Consider the following 9341-nt stretch of genomic DNA (forward strand, 5'->3'; position numbering starts at 1 on the left):
TGTTAATCCTCTTGCAGCATATTCAGCCCTTTGTCTATTCCTGGCCAATCTAGCTAGCAGTATGTATAGTCCTCTTACTTCTTTATCAATCTCCACCACCTTCCCAGTGAAGAGATCCTGAAAAACACAAAAATCAGGAAAGAATGTTGCAGCATATTGTAGTTCTTTTGTCATTTTTGAGACTGAAAGAAGATTATATTTAAATTGAAGCACATGAAAGACATTAGATATAGTACTCTTATAAGAGATTGAGGTTGCCCATGTATGTGTAACTAGAGACACATCTCTATTAGGCAACAAAATTTTCTTAGGATTGACTGTCTGAACTATAGTAGATTCATTTAGAAGACTAGTATCAGACATCGTGTGGTTTGTTGCACCAGTGTCTATGATCCATTCATGTGAACCATTTGAGACTAACAATGTTGTATCAGTATCTGTACCTGTTGCATTGACAACTGAATCTTCATTGTTAATGCTTGTTGAGACTACTCCTTTGTTTAACAGCTGCACAATTTGATCATATTGATCCTTTGAGAAGGTGTAATTTCCTAGTTGGTTTGCATCTTCTTCTAATCCTTGACCATAAGACATCTGACTTTCACAAGTAGATTGATTTAAACCACTAGTATTCTTGCCATATGCAACAGCAGGTGCATCAGAATTCTGGTTTTGATTATCAATATTCTCCTTCAGAAAATTGACATTATGAGCTGTATTATATCCCTCTCTCTTCTTTTGTCTAAATTCTTGAGGGTATCCAACAAGTTTGTAACAGTTTTCTTTCATATGACCTTTCATCTTGCAATAATCACATAGAATATTGAAGTTTTTCTTGAACCTTTGACCTTGACCACTTGCACCATGTCTAGTATACATTGCAACTTCAAAATTTCCTACAGGATTGGCTCCAAGTATCCCAGAATTAGCAGCTACAGATTTTTGACTTTCATAACTCACTATTAAGGCATAGGCTTGATTCACAGTAGGTAATAAAGTTTTCATAAGTATTTGACTCCGATCTTGTGAATAGGACTCATTTAGCCCCATTAGAAATTGATATAGCCTTAACTTCTATAGATAGTTAACAAAATCCCTTGATTTAGGACAATCACACCCAGGTGCAGGAACTAAAGCCTCAAATTCCTCCCAAAGATCTTTAAGTTTTGAAAAATATACCGAGACAGATGCAGACCCTTGAGTTAAAGTGGCTATTTCTTTATGTAAATTGAAAGTTCTTGAGCCATCGACTTTATTAACTTTTTCAACCAAGTCTTCCCAAACAGTTTGTGCAATAGAGGCATACATAATGCCTCCAAGAAGCCCTTTAGCCACCGAGTTCATCAGCCAAGAAAGAACAATGGCATTTACACATTCCCAATGATTTTCCATCGAATCTGGGAACTTATCCTTACCGCATGTACCATCAACCATACCAAGCTTATTCCTACCTAATAAAGCAACTCGCATAGATCTATTCCAAATTGAGTAGTTTTCAATACCTGTTAATTGAAATGAAATGATCTGAATTCCACTAACATCAGCAGGGGAAAGGAAAAGAGGATGATTGCAGTCAATTCAAGTTGCTGGATTTGCTTGATTTCCAGTATTTAGCCCAGAATTCAGAATTGGTACTCCTTCATTTACTGCCATTTTTGATTTTTTGATTCTTTATCAAGAATTTAACACTTGATTTGAGCATGCAGAGTTTCAGACCTAGAAATTTTAGAATTTCAGAACCAAAGAATTTCAGAACAAGAATTTTAGAGTTTCAAAGAATTTTTTCGAAAATGAATGCAGAAGAAGAAATTCAGAACATGAGCTTTGATCTTACAAGCATAAGCTCTGATACCATGTTGTAATTTGAGAAGAAGACGAAGATGTAGAAGAGAGAAGTTGAGAGAGACGATAGAGGAGAGTATGAGAGTATATTTCACTACTTAGAAAAAACTGAAATTTCACTGATTGTCAGTTGATGTGTGTGTATATATATATATATATATATATATATATATATATATTGTAATTAACTAACTCTTAACTCCTAATCTAACAACCATTTAACTAACTAACGACTCACTTAATAAATAACTTTAACATGTGAAATTACTGAACTGCCCTTATATCATCCAACAATATGCATATAAGATTTCATATCGAATACATTACTTTTAATGTTTGAGTTGTAGCGACGTTGCAGCTAATTTGCATATTATGATATATGTCATACTTTTCGTATTATTCATAGTTGAATTATAATTCATAAATATTTTAAATAGATTATTTGTTATAATTTTGTGATTTTAATATAATTTTAATAATTATTTTTTATTTTATACTATCTTAAAATTCTTAAAATTAATAAAATTTAAAGATCCGTGGGACTTACGCCCCATGTCTCAAGGCTTACACCTCGTCTCGCCTCGTCAGAGGTAAAACACCTCTCATCACGCCCCGCCTTTTAAAACATTGCATGGATTTGCTTTCCCATTCCAACCGGCAACAGCCTCTTCTTTATATTACACGTTACTTCCATTTCTGATTACACTTCGACAAAGACGGAGCTTAAATCTAAGACAGTAGATATGATGTACCATTTAAATAAACTCACTATATGGAGCTAAGTATGTACTGTTTAAACTCAATATATGGAGCTACCTTTTATACATCACAATCTCAAAATGTCCAAATAAGTTAGAAATCGACTATATAAGTTCTTATTTGAATTAGGAAAATTTCACTTATTAAAGTTATATATATAGTTATCTTTTAAATGAAAAATTCCACTATACAGGAATATCTGAAATGGAAAAAGTGTATTTCATTTCCTTCTACTAATATTTAGGAAAATTTATGGTTTAGTCCCTCAAATATTGGTAAATTTGTGATATCTAACTGAGCACATTTAACTTTCAATTAACTGAAATGTGTAATATTTAGGAAGGATAGTGTGTACGCAACCTTACCCCTATCCTATAAAGATAGAGAGGCTGTTTCGATAGACCATCGGCTTAAGAAATAGCAAAACATACCAAATGTACTATTGTCCTTATTCTTTCTAAACATTATATGCCAGTATTTTCTATCATGTTTTAAAATTCATTGTGAAATCTAACTATGAATTCTAACTTCATTCCGATTCCAATCATGTATACACGAATACAATTATTTGTTTAAATTATACATATACAGAAAAAGATTGATTGGGATGGCTCTTAACTCATTGATTTAAAATTTTGGATGGACATAACACACCACCAAGTATTTAAACCACTCATCTTCTCTACTAACTTTTTCATCAATTATGGTGTGCAACTCTTTTGAGTACTCTTTATCTTTCTCTTCTTCTCTCCTCCATTGTCACTATTATCAGCAACCCCCTTAATTTTTTTGGGCTCTGATTAATTCGGATTCGCGGTACAAACATTCCTTAATTAAACAATGCTTTTCGCTGTTTTCCTTGCACTCTTTCTTCCTTGTGTTGGAATGAGCGTTGTTTTCGTGGTCTACATGTGTTTCCTTTGCTATGCCACAACAAATAATTCCTCTGGTCGAAACAATAATAATCAAGAATTACCAGATACAAAGCCTCCAAAAGAAAAAGGTCTATCTTCAGCACAATTGGATAAATTGCCAAAAGTTACAGGCCAAGAATTGGTGTTGGGAAATGATTGTGCTGTTTGTTTAGACGTAATTGAGAGTGAACAATTGGCTAGGTTGGTACCAGGTTGTAACCATGGGTTTCATCTTGAATGTGCAGATACTTGGCTTTCAAAACACCCTGTTTGTCCTGTTTGTAGAAGTAAGCTTGAGACTCAGTTATTTAATCCTCCTGAAAGCAATCCTTGCTGAAAGAAAAAAAACTGGATTTTGTTTCTTACCTATAAGGAGATTGGGTTACAATTTTTAAGATTGAGCAACTATGGTTGTTATGAGACGATCATGATTCAATCAAACACAGTTTTTTTTCCTTTGTTTTTCCTTACCAATCTGAGATTAGTGATCTTGATGATGACAAACCGGACACGGAGGTTAGATTGCAAGCTATCATTCCCATTTTTTTTTTTTTTTGCTCATCCAAGGAGCCAAAATTTGAAGCTAATTATGGGTTCGAGATTTTATTCCTTCTAAGTTACTCGTTCTAAATTAATAGTTTATATATATTAAATGAAAATTAAAAGCAAATATAAAGTTTGGATCAAAACTACTGGGTTCGGCCGAACCCGCTACCGAAGCTCTAGCTCCACTCCACCCCAGTGCTCATCAACACAGGACCGATTAATTTGAATTCGCCGGAGGTAGATTCAATACGAAAGGCTAATAGGCTTCTAATCAATAATTTTTTAATATTATCAACCAAGCAGAGTGTTGATGAAAACTTTTATTAATAATTAAAACCCTCAAAGAGAAAAGTACATGTGAGAAGGATCATTATTAATCCTAGTGAGAATTATAAAGGAATTTTAGTTATCATGTCATATTTGATGGTAGATATCGTTCAATCTGCATAAGTAGGAGGTAAGAAGTTTGTTTTAAACAGACGCCTCACTAACAGAAAATGAAAGATAGCTTGTAAGCAAAGGCGGATGTAGTGCATCGGTGACGGTTCAATTAAACTCATAACTTTCGACGCGGAGTAAAAATTTATATATAAAAATAGTCGATACAAACCCATAACTTTAAATATATAATGGGTTCAAAGCTAAAAACTTCAAAAGTTGTACCCATAAGATTTAAATCTTGAATTCGCCTCTGCTGGTAAATTTATTAAACTGGTTACTAGGGGCTTTCTTCATAAGTCCTGCTTTCTCTTCATCCATCAGTGCATAAATTTATTAATTTTCTAGCCACAGGCCCTACAGTACTATATATCTCGAGCTTTAGTGAAGGTTTGAAATTAATCAGGTACAACCAAATGATTAAGGCTTGAAAGCAAAATATAAGAGGGGCAAAAGGAAAAGAAAATGAGAGTTCTTAACAACATTTAGCCTATGTAAATATATTTGGATATAATTTAATTTTTATACATTATTTTATAACGTTTTTACACTATCAAATTAGAGATGAATGTGACTTGATGGGTGACACAGTGTGACATAATATCATAGTGGATGTATCTTTTAAAATTACTGTGGAGGTGGAGTACGGTGGTCCCATTGTACAAGACAAAGGTGATATTCAGAGTTGTAATAATTATAGGGGTATCAAATTATTGAGTCATACCATGAAAGTATGAGAGAGGGTCGTTGAAGCAAGGGTGAGGATGACAGTGTCTATATCAGACAACCAGTTCGGGTTCATGCCGGGTCGTTCAACCACAGAAGCTATACACCTTGTTAGGAGGTTGGTGGAATTGTACAGAGAGAGAAAGAAGGATCTGCACATGGTGTTTATTGACTTGGAGAAAGCGTATGACAAGGTTCCTAGAGAAGTTTTATGGAGATGCTTGGAGGCAAAAGGTGTGTCGATTCCCTATATTATGGCGATTAGGGACATGTATGATGGGGCTAAGACTCGGGTTAGGGCGGTAGGAGGCGACTCTGAGCACTTTCCGGTTGAAATGGGGTTACACCAAGGCTCTGCGCTCAGTCCATTCTTATTCGCCCAGGTGATGGATGCGTTAACAAACCATATACAGGGGGAGGTGCCATGGTGCATGCTATTTGCCGATGACATAGTTCTGATCGATGAGTCACGAACCGGTGTTAACGAGAAACTGGAAGTTTGGAGACATACTCTTGAGTCTAAAGGTTTCAAGCTGAGTAGAACGAAGACGGAATACTTGGAGTGTATTTTCAGCACTGAGTCGAGGGAAGTGGGCGTGGATGTGAGGCTTGAATCACAGGTTATCCCAAGTAGAGGAAGCTTCAAGTACCTTGGGTCTGTTATCCATGGGGGATGAGAGATTGATGAAGATGTCGCACACCGTATTGGGGTAGGATGGATGAAGTGGAGGTTAGCCTCCGGAGTTTTGTGTGACAAAAGAGTGCCAACAATACTCAAAGGTAAGTTCTATAAAGCGGTGGTTAGACCGGCCATGATGTATGGGACAGAGTGTTGGCCTGTTAAGATCTCACATATCCAAAAGATGAAAGTAGCTGAAATGAGAATGTTGAGGTGGATGTGCGGGCACACCAGGATGGACAAGATTAGAAATGATGATATTCGGGAGAAGGTGCACGTGGCTCCCATTGATGACAAGATGCGAGAAGCGCGGCTCAGATGGTTCGGGCATGTAATGAGGAGAAGCCCAGATGCTCCAGTGAGGAGGTGTGAGCGGCTGGTTATAGAGGGCACGAGAAGAGGTAGAGGGCGGCCTAAGAAGTATTGGGGAGAAGTGATCAGGCAGGATATGGCGGGACTTCAGATTTCCGAGGACATGACACTTGATAGAAATTTGTGGAGGTCGAGTATTACAGTTGTAGGCTAGGAGCTAGTTGAGTCTTGCGTTACTTTGTTCCATTGTGAGCCTAGTCTGGTAAGGTTTTAATCGAAAATTACTAGGGGCATTGTCGTGTCTTAATATTTTCTCTTTTCGGTGCTAGATCTATTTACTAGCCATCATTTCTGTCTTGTATTTTTCTTATGCATTTTAGGTTCCTATTTTTCCTATGATATTTATGGTGAAACTAATATTCTCCCCTTTTGTTTTTCTGGTTTTTCTTATTATCTTGAGCCGAGGGTCTTTCGGAAACAGCCTCTCTACCCCTTTGGGGTAGGGGTAAGGTCTGCGTACATACTACCCTCCCCAGATCCCACTTGTACGCAGAAGCATATATTTTCTTTAATTTAATCGATTGCAGTCAAGTGATCAACATGAGCCAGTACAATGAGCCTACATTTTTATTGCCATCCGTTATATCAAACTTATCATAAAACATATTTCAACTGATTAAATTTAACTTTATGTTACGTCTTTAAGAAGCGGTTATTCATTTAGGCACAAATTTATGATCATTTACAAATTCCAATTGTTATAGGCGCACAGTGATATTGTCGTAAATATTGAATAGTTAAAATTTATGTACTTGATTGGTATTGCGATATTGTTTTAATTATATGTGTAAACACTATTAAGTATGTTAGTTAGTTGTATATGGTAAAATTGGAGGGTCCAATCTTTCGTTGTTACGACGCCTCGAAAGCACGTCTCGAAGGCTCGAGACCACGGTCGAGTTTCATCCCTCGAGGGTCATCGACGCTCGACCTCGGAGCAGTACAGACCGACGGTTACGAAGAGAAAGTGGGGAGTTCCCAAGGCGCATAAATAGGGCTGACAAAGTCTAGTGGACTAGTCTTTGTACGAATCAAGGCATTAACCAGTTGTATCATCTCCATATCTTTGTAATTAATGTTTATTGTACTATGTTGGGATTCCCCCTCATATATAAAGGGGATCCTTGTCATTTGTAGATACCTGTTGCTCAATACTAAATACTCAAGAACATTCTCTCTGCTCTCTAACATATTCCCTTGATCTCATTACTTCCATTTATTGCTTACATTCGTTGTGTTCTATTTATTGTTCTTCATTTATTGCTTATTATTGGACATAAAGAGTCATCACTTTAGCTTTCATAATTGTTAGTCCCCCATCGATCGCTCTAAGCCGGTTACCCGACTCGACCTCGTGGCATTATAGTCGACAGCTCGAGGCCCTGACCTCCAGTCGCTCGGTTCGATTATTACATCGTCTCTAAGCTTTAATCTTGTTTCCTAACCTTTTACTTAGCATCCATTGCTTTATAACTAGCATAAAAATAGATCACGTATTTTTAGAACCTCATAATCAAATTTAATTGTTATTACCATTTTCACGGTAAACATTAGCTTAGTTAGCTTCTTTGTTTGTTAGTTAGTGCACTCACATGTGGGTCACGTGTCGTGTATATATATGTATATCTTGTATTGATAACTTTTTCAGTTTTAATCAATTCATTTTGCTCTCATCCTTCTCTCATTCTCTCTCTCCTTCGAGAAGCTTCTAGGGTTCCACCATTGGAGCTCAAGTTTGAGCTCCATCATTGTTGTTCACCTCTCAATCTTTTCATGGTATCAAAGCGAGGTATTCTACTAGCTATTCCCTTCTCAATTTTTGGATTCTAAAGATACAGTCATCGCCTCCATTTTTGCCCCAATTTCCTCGATCCGATATTTTCTTCTTCTCGCTTCATTTTGACAAATTGACATTATTTCTCATGGCAATCCTTGATCCAAGCAATGAAACTGAAGTAGAATCGGGCAATTCCAATCCCGTCGACTCTGGAGTCAATTTGAGTTGCCCTTTCTACATGCACCCGTCGGATAACACTAGTGTAATGTTAGTCACAGCTCCTTTCAACGGCATTGGCTACAGATCCTGGAGGAGAAGTGTTCTTAGGGCTCTATCAATCAAAAATAAAATAGGATTTATTATTGGAGAATACAAACGCCCAGACCTAGATTCCCTACAATTCCGTCAAAGGGAGAGGTGCGATGATATGGTAATCTCTTGGATTCTGAATTCTCTGTGTAGAGACATTGCTGATGGTGTCGAATATGCTAGTAATGCCTTCGAGCTGTGGAAAGAGTTAGAGGACAAGTACGACCAAACGAATGGTACCAAATTGTATCAAATCCAAAAGGAAATCAATGATTTAACTCAAGGTGTTCTTGATATTACTGGTTATTATACGAAAATGAAGAAACTTTGGGAGGAATTAAACATGATAAGTGCCAAATCACAGTGCACTTGCCAATGTACCTGTGGGGCTACGGAAAATATCCACAAATCTTAGCAAGACAAAAGACTCATCTAGTTTTTTATGGGATTGAACGAGGTATACACCACAGTGCGGGGCAGTATATTTATGATGAATCTTTTACCCTCAATGTCACAGGCCTTTTCTTTGCTCATTCATGAGGAAAAACAAAGAGAAGTGAAATCGCAAAATCAGCTCGTGATGGAATCTGTCTCTCTAAATACCAATGTCCCTACACATAGTGGCCTGAACAGGGCACCTATGCATAACAATAATTTCAGAATTAATTACTCTCCAAATAACTACTCCTCTACTTGCAGACATCGTCCTTTTTATGATTACTACAAGCGTGCTGGTCATACCAAAGACAAATGCTTCAAGCTCCACGGTTATCCTCAAGACTTCAATCACAACCCTAAGTATAATAAAGGCAAGAAAACTGTAACAAATGTACATAGCACTCCAGTTGGCACTTTTCATGTTAGTGGTGAGGAAATGCATACCCAAAGCAACAACTCTAATGTCAGTCTTACTAAAGAGCAATATGGACAATTGGTGACTCTACTCCAGCATTTTCAGACTAGCTCAGCTGGAGATAAC

General features: G+C 36.8%; 3 protein-coding genes across 3 annotated transcripts; 2 read left to right on the top strand and 1 right to left on the bottom strand.

The window, feature by feature from the left end:
• Positions 1 to 1074: 1074 nt before the first annotated feature.
• Positions 1075 to 1470, bottom strand: LOC107801087 (uncharacterized). The gene has a single exon (XM_016624356.2). It carries the CDS (start codon positions 1468 to 1470, stop codon positions 1075 to 1077), a length of 396 nt encoding a protein of 131 aa, XP_016479842.2.
• A 1971-nt stretch (positions 1471 to 3441) lies between these two features.
• On the top strand, positions 3442 to 3852 carry LOC107798606 (E3 ubiquitin-protein ligase ATL23). The gene has a single exon (XM_016621625.2). It carries the CDS (start codon positions 3442 to 3444, stop codon positions 3850 to 3852), a length of 411 nt encoding a protein of 136 aa, XP_016477111.2.
• Positions 3853 to 8198: 4346 nt separating this feature from the next.
• On the top strand, positions 8199 to 8777 carry LOC107798607 (uncharacterized). Its single transcript, XM_016621626.1, has one exon. It carries the CDS (start codon positions 8199 to 8201, stop codon positions 8775 to 8777), a length of 579 nt encoding a protein of 192 aa, XP_016477112.1.
• Positions 8778 to 9341: the final 564 nt, after the last annotated feature.

Source organism: Nicotiana tabacum, chromosome 20 (assembly GCF_000715075.1).
Source record: "Nicotiana tabacum cultivar K326 chromosome 20, ASM71507v2, whole genome shotgun sequence".
Lineage (NCBI taxonomy): Eukaryota > Viridiplantae > Streptophyta > Magnoliopsida > Solanales > Solanaceae > Nicotiana > Nicotiana tabacum.

Coding starts and splice junctions, on each gene's coding strand:
- LOC107801087 (XM_016624356.2), bottom strand. CDS start 1,470: ATGCGAGTTGCTTTATTAGGTAGGAATAAGCTTGGTATGGTTGATGGT.
- LOC107798606 (XM_016621625.2), top strand. CDS start 3,442: ATGCTTTTCGCTGTTTTCCTTGCACTCTTTCTTCCTTGTGTTGGAATG.
- LOC107798607 (XM_016621626.1), top strand. CDS start 8,199: ATGGCAATCCTTGATCCAAGCAATGAAACTGAAGTAGAATCGGGCAAT.